This window comes from Myotis lucifugus, unplaced genomic scaffold (genome assembly GCF_000147115.1).
Source record: "Myotis lucifugus unplaced genomic scaffold, Myoluc2.0 scaffold_69, whole genome shotgun sequence".
Classification (NCBI taxonomy): Eukaryota; Metazoa; Chordata; class Mammalia; order Chiroptera; family Vespertilionidae; genus Myotis; species Myotis lucifugus.
The window spans coordinates 116,060-130,593 of NW_005871117.1; the positions used below are offsets into that span (position 1 = coordinate 116,060).

General features: G+C 47.0%; 2 protein-coding genes across 6 annotated transcripts in view; one reads left to right on the plus strand and one right to left on the minus strand.

Moving 5' to 3' along the window:
- Positions 1 to 2,010: 2,010 nt before the first annotated feature.
- RPS24 (ribosomal protein S24) lies at positions 2,011 to 9,365 on the minus strand. 5 transcript variants are annotated; one of them, XM_014457076.2, is made up of 8 exons: positions 9,241 to 9,365; positions 7,723 to 7,788; positions 7,418 to 7,627; positions 6,057 to 6,167; positions 5,928 to 5,930; positions 5,416 to 5,433; positions 2,648 to 2,669; positions 2,011 to 2,097 (listed from the first exon to the last, which is right to left on the minus strand). In XM_014457076.2, the coding sequence occupies exons 1-6, from the start codon at positions 9,241 to 9,243 to the stop codon at positions 5,428 to 5,430; spliced, it is 399 nt and encodes a 132-aa protein (XP_014312562.1). In that variant the 5' UTR covers positions 9,244 to 9,365; the 3' UTR covers positions 2,011 to 2,097; positions 2,648 to 2,669; positions 5,416 to 5,427. The 5 variants fall into 5 exon arrangements, with proteins under 5 accessions (XP_014312562.1, XP_023610826.1, XP_006090234.1 ...); XM_023755058.1 differs by lacking the exon at positions 5,928 to 5,930; XM_006090172.3 differs by lacking the exon at positions 5,416 to 5,433.
- A 2,385-nt stretch (positions 9,366 to 11,750) lies between these two features.
- The window catches only part of POLR3A (RNA polymerase III subunit A), a 45,748-nt gene continuing 42,964 nt past the window's right edge, over positions 11,751 to 14,534 (plus strand). The window contains exons 1-2 of the mRNA XM_006090174.3: positions 11,751 to 11,794; positions 14,372 to 14,507. Of these exons, the coding sequence (XP_006090236.1) occupies positions 11,751 to 11,794; positions 14,372 to 14,507 (180 nt within the window). The remainder of the gene's footprint in view (positions 11,795 to 14,371; positions 14,508 to 14,534) is intronic.

Below are 14,534 nucleotides of genomic sequence, written 5' to 3' on the forward strand. Positions count from 1 at the left end.
CCCCACCCCCCTTCCCTCCCTCACCTTTCCATTACTACTTTGCTTGGAGGCAGGGGTTGGTTGCAGAAAGCAACAGATTTTTGGGAAACAGAATCTTCCTGAACCATAGTAAAATTTTGGTCATTATTCTAAGAGTACTGGGACATCACAGGAAAGTTTTAACATGAAAAAGCATGAGTTATCGGAAGATCCTTCTCTGCAGGAGAAAAGGACTGAAGAGAGAACAGGAGTGCAGAAGGTGGCCAGGAACTCGGGAGAGGTGGTGTGTGCTGGTGCAGAGGTGGAGAATGGTGTAGATTTTACACTTTAGAAGCCCAAGTTGTAAGGAATTCATGGCGAGTTGGATTCCAGACGGGGGGGACACGCAAGGAGAGCTATCAAGGGGGCGAGGGGAAGATGCTGCCTTTTAAGTAGCCCAAAATAATCAGCTTTCGAAGTAGCCCAAAATAATCAGCTTTCGAGGAAGAAAGCTGAACGTTAAAAGGTGCCCGATAATCTGGCATGTGCAGCTACAAAAGCTATAAAGCACCCCATTCTTCACTGGACTCTTCAGCCTTCAGAACCACCTCTAGCTGCTCACCATCCTCCAATGACTCCGTCACCATCCTCCAATGACTCCTGCTACCTCTCCCCAAGCTTCACCCCCACCCCAGCTAGTAGCAAGTTGAAGGGGGAGATGTGCTCTCCCTGTTGCAACCTTGCATTTTTATGGAGGCTTTCAAAGCCTGTTGACAGCAGCAGTGTGGTCTGATTACTGTCAGGGCCAAGGAAGTGCTGAATCTCCAAGAACCCTGAAGTTCAATAACACAATTGCCTACAATTTAATGAGAATTTCTGCAAGTTCCTGCTTCCAGTCACACTTGCTTAGCACTTGTTTCAAAGATGCATCATTTGCACATCAAAACATCGTGTGTCAGGTCAGCAGATCAAATACCCTTGGGAGCCCCAATTTAAACCCAATCAGGGGACCAAGTGACTTGCCCACTCAGCTGGACAAGGTGGAAGGAGCATGCAGAGGGGACACAAGACCCCCAGGAGACGAGGGTGCAAGCTAGCTGCAATAGTGGCCATGGGAACCGGAGAGCAAACACCTGTCCTGAGGCTCATAGCCCATCTGTAAACCCTACCAAGTGCCCCAGGCAGGAAGGGCCAGCTGATACTTCCAGATATTTAGAGGCTAGGAATCTGGATCTTTATGTAAAATCTATCCTTTCAAAATGCTCTGCATGTTTAAAAGCTTACCGACTAAGACAGCCAATTTGTGACTTTCACAACAACCCAGCCCAGCCAGAGCTAATCACAATTCCCTTCTCCAGAGGCTCTGGCTACTAACTGCTCTCCCTGAGCACATCCCATTAACAAAGCTCTACAGCCCTGGCTGGTGTGGGTCAGTGGTTAGAGTGCTCATGCACCAAAGGGTTTGTTCTGATCCCCAGGGTCCTGATCAGGGTGCATGCTGGAGGTAACCAATCGATGGGTCTCGTACACTGATGTTTCTGTCTCCCCTTTCCCCCCCTAAAAACCAATGAAAAAATAGCCTCAGGTGGATTAACAAAACAAAAATTCCCCATTCATAATAAACCACTCACTTATCCCATAAGCATAAACCTACAACACACAGGTAACAATTTTGATAGATCCTAGTCAGGATAAATGTGACCTAATAATTTTAATTTTCATTGAGGCCAGCAAATAATCTTTTCAGTAACAAGAACTAAGTGGATTCTAGAAAGAACAAAAAGGAATCAGATTTTAGGTGTCTCTTTCAGAAACACCGTTACACTGACGGCGAATAGTAAACTGAGCACTCCGTACTGGCCCTGCATGCTCCCATGTTGCCCATTCTCTAACCTGATGTCTTTGTGCTGTTAAATAGGAGGATAAACGGCACCCCATCATACCAAGTTTTCAGTGAATTAGATTAATGGAACATGTGAACTTGGGGGCAGCAATCTTAAGTCCGATAAACAGAAGACTAGTTACACTCCCAGTAAAAATCAAACAACCAGACACATAAAAGTTTATAGTTTATTAATCCTCTCATGAAAAATCTGCACAACCATCACAGATAAAGTCACCGAAGAATCTTTACTCCTTCTGTGAATCAAAGAAAAAAAAAATTTAGTTAGCAACTGCTGAATGGAACTTTAAAAATTCAAGTTCAAAGTCATCAACAAACTCCAAAATTAATGACATTCATGCAGAACAATTATTAGTAACCTAGAATGACGTTAGGTTTGTATGATCACAACACAACGTAACCATCAAGAAACAGAACATTTGCATAAGTGATGGATGTGGACAACAGGGGGTGAGGGCAGGATTGGGGGGATGAGGGGACATTGGGGGGATGAGGACACATTTGTAATATCTTAATCAATAAAGGGGGGGAAATGTAATAAATAAATAAATAAATAAATAAATAAATAAGAAATAGAACATTCAAGTTAGGAAACAAACAAACAATGAGTTAAATATTACTAAATTTTAAAAACAAAGCCATGTAACTATTAGTATTAAAAACACAACTCTTGAGCACATTTGTAAATCTACTTCTACATCTACTTTGCATGCTCTACTTTTAAATTACTGTGTCAGTAAATGAAGAAGTCTAGTGCTCTAAATGAAAAGCTTGAGTTATATATACCTGTAGTTCAATCTCCAGCTCACTGAATCAGTGGCAGGGAAGGGAAAAGGGAAGAGGGGGAAGAGACATTCATTAATAGTCCCTTTTAAACTCCAAAATAATCTGCATTTACGTGCATGCAATCAGATACCTTGAAGATGATCATTCTCTTCTTTGCAGAATGTATATAGAACACTCCTTAGACACACTCACTGATTTTATTACTCCCAATTTTTGAGAATACCTTGCCTGATTACTCAGGCTCTTATGCAAACAAGGTGGCGTGATGACTTCACAATGAAGAGATCAGTACAACGCTAATCCCAACCCAGGCTGCCACTGCCTACTTATAGATGAAGTAGGCATACCTCTGCTCTGCTCTGCAACATTGCGCTGGGCACCCTTATACACTAGCACCATCGACAGACTTGGTAATCATCCCAGACTAAAGTCTAATGGAACCATAATGGGAGAGCTCTAAATGATCAAGCAAGTCTTTTAAAACGTGCCTCAGCTCAATACTTTAAAAGCCACCATCCACAGCTAACAAAAGTAGTGCAAATTAATATTGAAACAGGCAGAATTTAGCTAAGGTAAAAATGCTTCAACTGTTCTTCAAACATGAGATTATTTATTCCTTAATTTAAAATAATTCATTGCACTCAAAAGGTAAAAAGCAAATACCAATTCCAATACCTAAACAAAAACTAAAATAATAGGAACACTAATATGCCTGACTTTTTTTTTAGTCAAAAAATGTTATGTGCTCGCTCTCCCTCGTCGGGTAGCGCAGTTCATCCGGAAACACCAAGGTTGGGGGTTAGATCCCCAGTCAGGACAGCAGCAATTATTGAATGCAAAGATAAATGGGCCACAAATAAATGTTTTCTTCTCTCTCCCTTTCTCTCTCTCTAAAACCAATAAGTAAAAAATAAAATGCACGTGCTCATTTATGCATTCATTTTCCAGGCGGCTTTTCAGAGCAGTGCTAGTGAAATGCACCAGTACAACTTGAAGTAGGACAGTGATGGCTCAGGTCCCCACAGGAAGCCCCTCTGTACCTGTCACCACTGAGCACTAACACATGAGACTCAGGCTAAATGAAGAAAAAAGAATTGTTAATCATCCTTCAGATCTAGATCAGAAGACAAATAAATATAGACTGATTCTTTTCTGCAATCTCCAGAAATTCTCTCAACAGGTAGGTATAAGAGTGGCTCTAAGTGGCCAGTAGCTCCTCTGGCAGTTTGTCAAAGTGAACCATGGCGCTGGGGAGTCAGTGTGATCTGAGTTCTGTGCAGACAGAACACGTTTACTGCCCTGCCTAGGGGGAGAAAAGGGGAGGTAACAGCACACAGGCCCCTACTACTCCCAGCCCAAGCTCAGTCACGTTACAACTGGTTTACACTGTTCAAATATGCAAAATGTATTTAAAATTGGGCACTGCACCATTCTAAGTATGTGTAGGAAAAGCATATTCATCAAAGGCTTTCATGTGAATATGCAATTATATTGAGAAATTTTTAATTAAAAAAATATATCCACCCAGCTGGCGTGGCTCAGTGGTTGAATCAGGAGGTCGTGGTTTGATCTCTGGTCAGGGCACATGCCCAGGTTGCAGGCTCAATCCCCACTGAGGGGCATGCAAGAGGCAGCTGATCAATGACTCTCTCATTGATTGATGCTTCTGTCTCTAACTCTCCCTTCCTCTCTGAAATCAATAAAAATATTTAAAAAAAATAAAAATCAGCCCTGGCCAGGTAGCTCAATTGGCTAGAGCAGTGGTTGGCAAACTGGCTTGCAAGCCACATGCGCTCTTTGGCCCCTTGAGTGTGGCTCTTCCACAAAATACGTGCGGGCACACATGTACAGTGCCATTGAAACTTCGTGGCCCATGCGCAGAAGTCAGTATTTTGTGGAAGAGCCACACTCAAGGGGCCAAAGAGCCGCAGGTTGGAGTGTCATCCTGATACACCAAGGTTTTGGGTTTGATTCCTGGTCAGGACACATATAAGAACCAACCAATGAATGCATAAATAAGTGGAACAAATCAGTGTTTCTTTCTCTCTCTCTTCCCATTCCTCTTTCTAAAATTCAATAAATAAATTTAGAATTTATATCAGATGAAAAGTTGAGTAAGAAACAATGGCATGATAAAAGGCAGTTTTGAGTGGATGATCCCAGGACAGAAGCTTTGCCAAATTTCCTGGGCCAGTTTATTATCAGAGCTGCAGAGAATGGATGTCTCCCAAGTCCCCAAGGAAAAGACTGCTCATTAGTGGAGAGGACCCTTCCCAAGCCTTGTGTTAAGTAAAGCCATTTCCTGAGTATGTCACTTTCTGAGACACAGCTTTCCAAGTGAAGTTAAAGGGTGCCTACTAAGTAGGATATCCACCTTCCTCCACTTCACACTGGAATATGCATTTTTGAGTTTCCAAAATAAGCGTGATTAAAACCTTTCCTCCTTTGTTCACAGTACACTATCTTAAAGCATAGCAATCTATAATAATAAAAGCGTAATATGCTAATTAGACCAGAGGACCTTCCAGACGACCTTCCGGACAAAGCCGGGGCTGTGAGGGAAGCCCGGGGCCCAGGTGCCAGAGGGAAGCCGGTGCCGGCAGCTGGGGGAATGAAGGCCTACTCTTGCACGAATTGTGTGCATCGGGCCTCTAATGGTGTTATAATAAACCACACTGTGAAACTATTGTTCAAAAGCCAACATGCAAAGCATCAAAGCAAACTCAGTGAAGGTGATGCATCCCACACCGTGCTCAGAATCTCTGTACCTGCCAGACACTTCATTTCTGATGAACAAGAAATCCAAGACGGAAAAGGCAAAAAAAAAAAGTTCACAGAACACTTGATTATTTGTTAACTTAACAACCCAACACCTTAATTCAACTGTTTAGAATTAGCTAGGCAAAGCTGGTAAAAAGCTGCTCATCATTAAAATCACTTAAGTCTTGGCTAACTGGAGAGGTCAACAATTCAGATTTCAGCTGCCTCTCCAGCATGCCAGAACACAGGCCACATTGATTCAACTGCTTCTTAACCCAGTTGTCCATTTTAAAGTAAGTTCAGTCTCAGAAAACTAGATCTGCATCCTGGTGAGCCTGTGCCAATTAGTAAAATGAAAACTCCGGAGTGGGCTTGCAAGGCGCCCACCAGGGTGATCACTGAACCGATGTGGCCGCCGTGTTGTGCTTATCTGTGAGCTGTGGCAAAGCTACTGTGGGAGAAGCTACTCTACTGACGTGGTGTTAGGATACTACATTCTACAGCTTCTCAAATACGTTACCTTCTGTAATCCAGAAGTAGTGGAAGGGAAGAAACATTAAGAAAAGTTATTAAAGAAGACAAAACCCCTTTTTTCTAGAAACTAAAGACCTGCAGTTGACACCTCTGTATTTTCCTTGATGCGCCATACCTTTTTGCCAGCACCAACATTGGCCTTTGCAGTCCCCCTGACTTTCTTCATTCTGTTCTTGCGTTCCTTTCTCTGTTTTCTTGAAGTCTTCTTCTTCTCATATAGGCCATGCTGAAGGAGAAAGGAATGTATATAGGTTATTTGCAAAGCATCATTGCCCACTAATCTGGTAGGAAAATGGACCAGGCTGGAGCTCAAGAAATGCAACTCCCCAAATTAAACTTTTCAAGTGCATTTAATACTTGAACAGAAAGGGATTTAAATTAAGAAACAATGAGTATAAATAGCACAGGAAACAAATGTCCACTCAACACTCCCTGCATGGTAAGTTCAGGGGACTCGGCTATTATTGTCCAGCCTTGAACCTACAGCTAACAAGGCCCCCCAACATTTGCCTTCTCTTCAGAGTCTCTTCCATTTCATCTTGATTACTCCCAGCTGACAAAGGAGCCTTTTCCATGAGTTCCACCCACCCTCCATGGAGACTGCTATAATCGACTCCTCCTCACTCTCCACTTTTGCACTTACTGTTCCTGCTGCCTAAAGACTGCGTCCGTATCTTTACAAGGATCTCGGCTTCAATGTCATCTCAACACCTCCCAGCACCCAGTAAAGAGTGCAACATCTATCTACCAGACCACAATAATTTCCCTCGCAGCTCTTCTGTAAGATTTATCTAATAGCAAGGAGAAAAAGGACTTAAGAGGATAGACATAAATAACAATCCAGCCCTAGTCGGTTTGGCTCAGTAGAGCCTTGGCCTGCGGACCAAAGGTTCCCAGGTTTGATTCCAGCCGAGGGCATGTACCTCAGTTGCAGGCTCCTCCCCTGCCCAGACCCTGGTCCTGGTCAGGGTGCATGCAGGAGGCAACCAATCCACGTTTCTCTCACATTGGTATTTCGCCCTTTCCCTCTCTTCCACTCTAAAAACCAATGGGAAAATATCCTCAGGTGAGGATTAAAATAAAAAAGTAATCTACTTGCTAGTTTAGTTTACTACCCAAACACTAGTCTGGCTCCTGGCTACCTATGGGAGTTAAGTCCAAATTCAGACATTTGGTACAAAGGATCTCACTTTATCTGGCAACAACCTATCTTTCCAAACTCACCCCCACTTCTATTTCCTATCCCCAGGAATAATACTTTACCTGCCCTTCCAGACCCAGCTCAAAAGCTATCCCCTCAAATGCTGCAGACTCTACCTGTTCCTTTATCAAGGGGTTCTCTTAACCCCTGAAGAGTTCATTAGGTCTGTATGTTGTCCCTCCCCCGACTGCTTGCTCTTGCTTATTGCACTGTACCCACAATACAATGCTATTGAAAAATGTCTTCAGCAGCTGTAACAAAATGAAGATACCTACTCTTGCAAGTCTGTGTTTGGGTTCATTTTTCTTTGCGTAATCCAAGGAATCATAAATCATGCCAAAGCCAGTAGTCTTGCCACCACCAAAGTGGGTTCTGAATCCAAACACAAAGATGACATCAGGTGTGGTCTTATACATTTTGGCTAGTTTTTCCCGGATTTCTGTCTTGGGTACTGTTGCCTTCCCAGGGTGAAGGACATCAATGACCTAAAAGGAAATGTCGAGTTTAGTATTTATTATAATGTAACACATCTTTAAAAAAGGAGAACAGTTAACCAAACTGTGATGTGCCCCTTCCTTACCATTTGCTTCCGCTGAAGCAGTCTGTTGGTCATGAACTTCCTGGTCCGGATGGTTACTGTGTCATTCTGAAAACAGTAACACGAGTTAATAAAACTACTCAACCTTTTCTTGGCCTTGTTGTGATTTTCCAAGATCTAGAACTGCGCTATCCAAACTAGTAGGCACTCACCGCATGTGGATAGTTAATTAAATAACATTTAAAATTCAATTCCTCAGCTGCAGGAGTCACATTTCAAGTGCTCAAGAGCCACAGGGACTCCTAACAGGAAAGCTTCAATACAAAGAAAAAAAGTCCCAAATTCCCATTCCCTCCCAACCTACTTACCACGGTGCGCCTAGCTCACAGGACCCAAACACACAACCTAAGTACCAAGAAAAGGCAGCCGGCAGCTGCGTGGGAATCCGTATTCCTTCCCTTTGGTGTGGGCACCACCTGGATGGAGCATGGTATCTCAACCTCTGCATTAGGACACCGTGGCCCCAGGAAGTCCCATTGTGGGGGCTGCCCTAGCATTCTAAGATGCCCAGAGCATCCCCACTTCCCAGTTGTAACCAAAAATGTTTCCAGACTTTGTCCCCCCTGAGGCCAAAGTCACCCCCAGCTGAGAACTTTCTCTGGACTAAACCTGCGACTAGCCAAGTGCTTCAGTCACCGCGCCGCGTTCCAGCTTCCTGCACAAACCCGACAGCTTCCTGCACAAACCCGACAGCGCTGCACGCCTGCATGCACCTACCCTTCTTCAGGGACCGGCTCGACAGCCCAGAAAACCCGATTCCCTTCTGAATGGCCCAACAGCTCCCCTAACTACCAAGGGGTGTGGACATTTAGCATGTTTGCAAACTAAAATAAACTTTACCAAAATGATGGAGAAGGGGGAATGCTTTCACATAACGTCTGGTTGCTAGATTTCAATTTGTTTGGAAAACCACACCAAAGCTCACTTCAACAGTATCTAATTATGGAAGTCAAGGGCCAGGGGGAAAGGCTCGCAAAGCGGAGTGGACTTAAAAAAAACTGGTGGCGAACCTTCCGAATGACGGACCTCACTAGTCACAACCTGGGGCGCTGCCTCTCGTCCCCGGCAGCGGCATCTCCGAGGCGTAACAAAAGGACCCCAGCAGCTAGCAGCACTCTGGCTCGCACGGGACAGCGGTTTCATTCGCCCCAACTCGCCGGGGGCTGCCGTCCCCCGCAAACCGCCTGTCCCGCATTGCGACTGTGGGTTCTAAGTGTTTCACGCCACCCGATCCTCTGAACTCTACGAAGCCAACAAATGCAGTAGCCGCTCCCTCCCTTCTTCCCCAGGCCCTCGACTCAGACGCCCGGCGTGTCCCGGTCGGCAGCGCAGCCTGGAAACCCCGCCGGCGGCTCCGGGGCCCTCGGCAACAGGCCTCTGTCCGACGCGCCAGGGAAGCGCAACCGGGCTTCGGGCGGCCGTAGCGCGGACGGGGGGGAGCGGGGGGCGAAGGATGGCTCGGATACGCAGCGGATGACGGCACGGGCACGAGAGACTCACCATGATGAAGGTTGGTCTTCAGGCAGCCAGGGAGGAAAAGAGAGCCACTCTTCCTCGGCCAATCATATCAACGCGTACGGAAGGACCCCGGCGGCGCCGGCGTGGGGCGTGGCCAGACCTCGAGGCTGACCTCGCCAATGCCGGATTGGAAGTGCCTAAGGCCCGGCCTCATCCATCTTTGGCCACACCCAGAATACTGAACTAACCAATCAGGAGGTGGAACAGTTCAGTACTGACTACGTAAGCACGCGTTCATTTCAGTTCCATTCACTACTATGTGAATTATCCCTACTTAAAATTTCTGTAAACTAAGTTATAGTTTAAATGAACTCCAGCCAAGGATAAATACCATGTTATTTCACTTATATGTGGAATCTAATGAACAAACAAATTTGAAACATACTCGTGAACACAGAATGCCGGCTGGTGGTTGCCAAAGGGGAGGGGTTGGCGGACTGGGTAGAAGAGGTGAAGGGGTTAGGAAGTACAAATAGGTAGTTAACAAAATAGGGCACGTAAAGCATAGGTAATATAGTCAGTATTATTACAATAACTATGTATGGTGCCTGTTGAGTACTGGAAATACTGGGGGGTGGGAACTAACCAGTAAACTGCACACCTGAAACTAATAATCTATAATAATAAAAGGGTAATATGCTAATTAACCGGACGTCCTTCCAGACCAGTGATGGTGAACCTATGACATGCGTGTCAGAGGTGGCACTCAAACTCATTTTTTTGGTTGACTTTTCTTTGTTAAATGGCATTTAAATATATAAAATAAATATCAAAAATGTAAGTCTTTGTTTTACTATGGTTGCAAATATCAAAAAATTTCTATATGTGACACGGCACCAGAGGTAAGTTAGGGTTTTTCAAAATGCTGAAGCCCAGGTGGAGGGAAGCCAGCCTAGATCCCAGGTGCCAGAGGGAAGCTGGTGCCTGCAGCCAGGGGAAGGAAGGCCTACTCTTGCACGAATTTCGTGCATTGGGCCTCTAGTATTTAAAAATAATAAATTTAAAAAAAAAATAAAGGCCATGTCTTTCCCCTCTAGTCCCCTCATGGTTTTGTCACCTAGCAAAGAACAGTGTGGCACTCCTGGGATTGGAGCTTCTATGTTACAGGTACCTATTCTACCCTTTTTATAAATGGGTAAGTGACTGAGACACAATAAGGTTAAATAACTTTCCCGAAGTCCCACAACTTGGAGGCCCGGTGGTTCCAGAACCTTTGCTCTTACCCTCCAGTCACTCGTCAAATCTTGTTGGTATAGGATTGTCCACATTACTTCAAAGATACAATGAGCGATTAACTGCTGAAATCGGTTAGGAACATCTGGTTTGCTTTTGTCTGCCACATTATTGTTTTACTAGTGAGGATTCATGGAGTCTGAAATTTAGATAGCATTCCTTCATAAAATGTAAAGATTGTTGATCCACTTTATAAGTTTCTCAAAGTAGTAAAGAAATTTCAGGTTCTGTAGCGCTGACTCCTGTGATGGTGCCGTTTCCTTGCTAGTTTTGTGCACTAAGCTGTCATATTAATCACCTCCCACAGGTTGCCACAGACTGTAGGCAAGCAATTTATTTCAATACGTAAATGATCTTTCCTTCCTATTCTCTCTTCATCTTGTTTCCCTAGCTCATTGTGGCTCACTTTTCACTCTAAACAGACACTTTCAACTTCTGTTTTTGCAACCAAGAACATGAGTTTAATCATTTTCTTTTGCAAAGTATCTTTGTGAACTGGAGGAGCCTGCGTGGCTGTGTTTTCTGCCTTGTTTATTTTTGTTGTTGTTGGATGTCCAGATGGTGCCCTTTGTTCCTTGGGAGGGCTCATTTCAGCCTCCAACGCTCTTAAACTATTTGAGACTTTACTTAAGATGCTATTAATGTTGATAATCACTTTTTTCTTTTATGCGATTTTTGTCTCCCTGGTTGTCTGACAATCCTGAGGCAATGAGTTGTAGCTTCTCCGCCTGTGTCAGATGACCTGGAGAAATGAAGCAGAAGTGGGACTTTGAAAATACAGGAGCGGGTCCGACCGGTGTTGCTCAGTGGTTGAGCATCGACCTATGAACCAGGAGGTCACAGTTCGAATCCTTGTCAGGGTAGGAGCTCAAACCCCAGTGGCGGGGGGGTGGGTGTACCTGTAGGACGCAGGCAATCATTCTCTCATCATCATCGACGTTTCCATCCCTCTTCCTCCCTGAAATCAATAAAAATATTTAAAAAAAATAATAATACAGGCCCGGCTTCCCGGCCATTTCAAGGAGGTGCCACAAGATGGCAGTAGATGTAGAACTAAAAAAGTCGGTGTTCCCTGAAGCCTCTCTTGACAGACGGCCTGCGAGTAGCGGAAGCGGAAGCGGAAGCGGCACGTGGGACGCTTTACGGTGGCCGAGAGGCTGCAGCGGTTGTGTCTGTAGAAGCATCCCCGGAGGAGTGGGCAACCTCGTTTATCTCATCCAGCCCCCCGACTCCGGGGAGCTGCCCCGGCAGCCGTCGCCATGGTGAAGGAGCAGTTCCGGGAGACGGATGTGGCCAAGAAAATGTAAGATGGAGCAAGACTGGCCACAGGGGGCGAAAGGGGGGCGGAGGGGCGGAGGGGCCCGAGGTCAGGCGTCCCGGGCCGTCAGGGTGTGAGGTGAGGGCCAGTTGGAAGGGGCGGCTGGGAGTCAGCCGAAGGGCTGGGCAGAGGTCAGAACCCGGCGGGTCAAAGAATCCCGACCCGGAGCGAGCCCTCCGCACCGAGGGGCTGCAGGCCGGGCTGGGCCTGGGCCGGGCGGGAGGGGCGTGGGCCTGGGCGATGCGATCGCACGCCGTGGGCCGAGGCTCGCGTTCCCCGAGGTCAGGCCGTGGTCCCTTGATCCCCGCGACCTTCTCGCCACGGCAGCGTGGGGAGCCTCCGGGCGGGGACCGATGCTGGTCTTGCTGCAGCGCACCGGGCGGGAGGCCCCGTGCCCGGGAGGACAGCCTGTCCGCTAGAGCGCTGCGCCCCGGGATGGGCAGCCTCGGAGGGGGGCTGCTGTCCCGGGCCTGCTCCCCCAGAGCTGCTTTACGAGCCGCGGCCCCTCTCAGAGCGCCCAGTGGAAAACGACAATCCCTCGTCCTGGCAGCAGGCATCTGCGAGGAAGGCGCTGTGTGCTGGCCCAGCGACGGGCCTTGCGGATCGGCCGGGAATCAAGAGCTCACTGCCCGGTGCAGCTGCAGAAGGCAGACAGGGCAGCGGCAAGGGTGGGCACAGCGGCTTCCGGGAGCCCCGAGTGAGAAGGTTCGGGCAGCAGAAAGCCACCAGGCAGCTTTCTTCCAGGACCGTGGGGAGGGCCGGGGGCGATGAGAAGGAAGCGGGTGTCTGGAGTCATCTTGCCGGCAGGGAGGGACCTTTGAAGGTTTTCACTGAGCAGGGGAGAGGCTTGATCAGAGTTCTCCTGAAAGGTCTCGTGGTTCAGAGGGACAGGGTACGGGGGGCCCCTGGAGGCCTGGGCAGGGATCGGGCAGGGGATGCTGGCCTGCACTAGGGTGGCAGGGCCATTGGAGGGAAGTGGGTTCCAAAGGGGTTTCGGGTCAGGATGAGTAAGGGAGGAATGAGATGCACAGAGTTCCCTGCTTGGGCGGCTGTGTGGATGGTTCCTTTCCCTGGAATGGGAAAGTGCCTCATCTGGATGAACCCTTCCAGGCTGTCTCTCCCGTGGGCCCTGGCCTCTCACACCCACCCCAATCCCCGCCTCTACTCACATGTCATCTCTTCTCACAAAGCCACCCAAGCGACTGTTCCGATGCAAATCACATCCCTGACACTCAGCTTGCAATCTTCTAGCAGCTTCCGTTGCACCAACATTTAAATTCCCTATCATAGTTCCCGAGCCCCATGTGACCTCTCTGGCCTCATCTTGTGCAGTGAGCTTTCTGTGCTCTAGTACACAGCTTGCATTTGGTTCCTTGAAAATGCCAGGCTTGCCGGGTAGCTCAGTTGGTTAGAGCATCGTCCCCACACAACAAGGTTGCAGGTTTGATCCACAGTCAGGGCACATACAAGAATCAACCAATGAATGCATCAGTAAGTGGAACAACTAATCTCTCTCTCCCTCAAATATATAAATAAAATAAAACATCTGTATAAAAAGAAAAGAAAATGCCAACCTTGTGCTGGTCCTGCGGCCCTTGCCCTATTTATGCTCTATTTCAAATGCTCAGCCAGCGGATCATCTTACTGCTGGTTCCTTCTTATTCAAAATTCAGCTTAAAAGTCAATTTTACACAGGGACTTCCTGACCACACAACATAAAGTCGGCTCCTTAAACTACCCCTTCACATCATTTCATTCTCTGCTTTTACTCATTCTTGTGGATCAGTTTATTATCTGTCTTGCTTACCCTGGACTGTGAGCTCCATGTTGGCAGGGGACCTTGTCTGTCTTATCTAATCTGTGCTCTCAGCCCTTCACGATGGTGCCTGGCACATTGTAAATCCCCAATTTGGGGGGAAAGTGAATGAAGAAACATCTGGGAAAGTCTTGGGTTCTGTTTTAGAAGCGTCAAGTCTGAGGTGCCTGTAGGGCATTGAGCATGGGTGTCCAGAACAGGTGTCTGTGTGGCCTCCAGCTGAATAGAAATAGCTGGCCTATAGTTAGAGATTAGACAGACGTCAACATGTACTCAAGTGCCAGGATCACTCAGGAGGAATGTGTACAATGAACAGAAAAGAGGATGAGGGGTATCACCCCTGGTAGGGGGCGATGCCAATATTTAAGAGATGGCAGTAGAAGAGACCACAAAAGCATCAGCCAGGGAAGGGAAGAAAGCTCGAGTATAAGGGGTCACCAAAGCCATGAGAAGACAGTATTTCAAGGTACAGGGGAAGCACGGCAGCTGGGAGATGCTCTCACTAGATTGAGCAGCCAGCAGGTGACCTCGGTGAGCCCCACTTCATTCAATAGAGAGGGAACAGTTCCAGCAGGATGAAGGGTGCTTACCGAGGAAAAATGGGAGAGGTTTTAATATATAATAATGGGGCGCAGAGCCTATAGAGAGCTGGGAGGATGTGGTTGGTTATGGTGGGTCACAGACGTAATCACCGTTTTTGGTAGGTGGTTTTGATGTAATTGCTCCCCTGTTTCTTTTCATTCCAGAAGCCACATCTGTTTTGGAATGAAGTCACCCGAGGAGATGCGCCAGCAGGCGCACATCCAGGTTGTGAGTAAGAACCTGTACAGCCAGGACAACAACCACGCCCCCTTGCTGTACGGGGTGCTTGACCACAGGATGGTAAGACCCCTGCGCCTTCCGGGTTCT

What these genes read in the sequence shown, in the direction of transcription:
- RPS24 (XM_014457076.2), bottom strand. An exon ending in TGCTTCAGCGGAAGCAAATG is followed by an intron (nt 7,628 to 7,722) that starts GTAAGGAAGGGG and finishes ATTTCCTTTTAG; the next exon opens with GTCATTGATGTCCTTCACCC. An exon ending in CCAAACACAGACTTGCAAGA is followed by an intron (nt 6,168 to 7,417) that starts GTAGGTATCTTC and finishes TTTCTCCTTCAG; the next exon opens with CATGGCCTATATGAGAAGAA.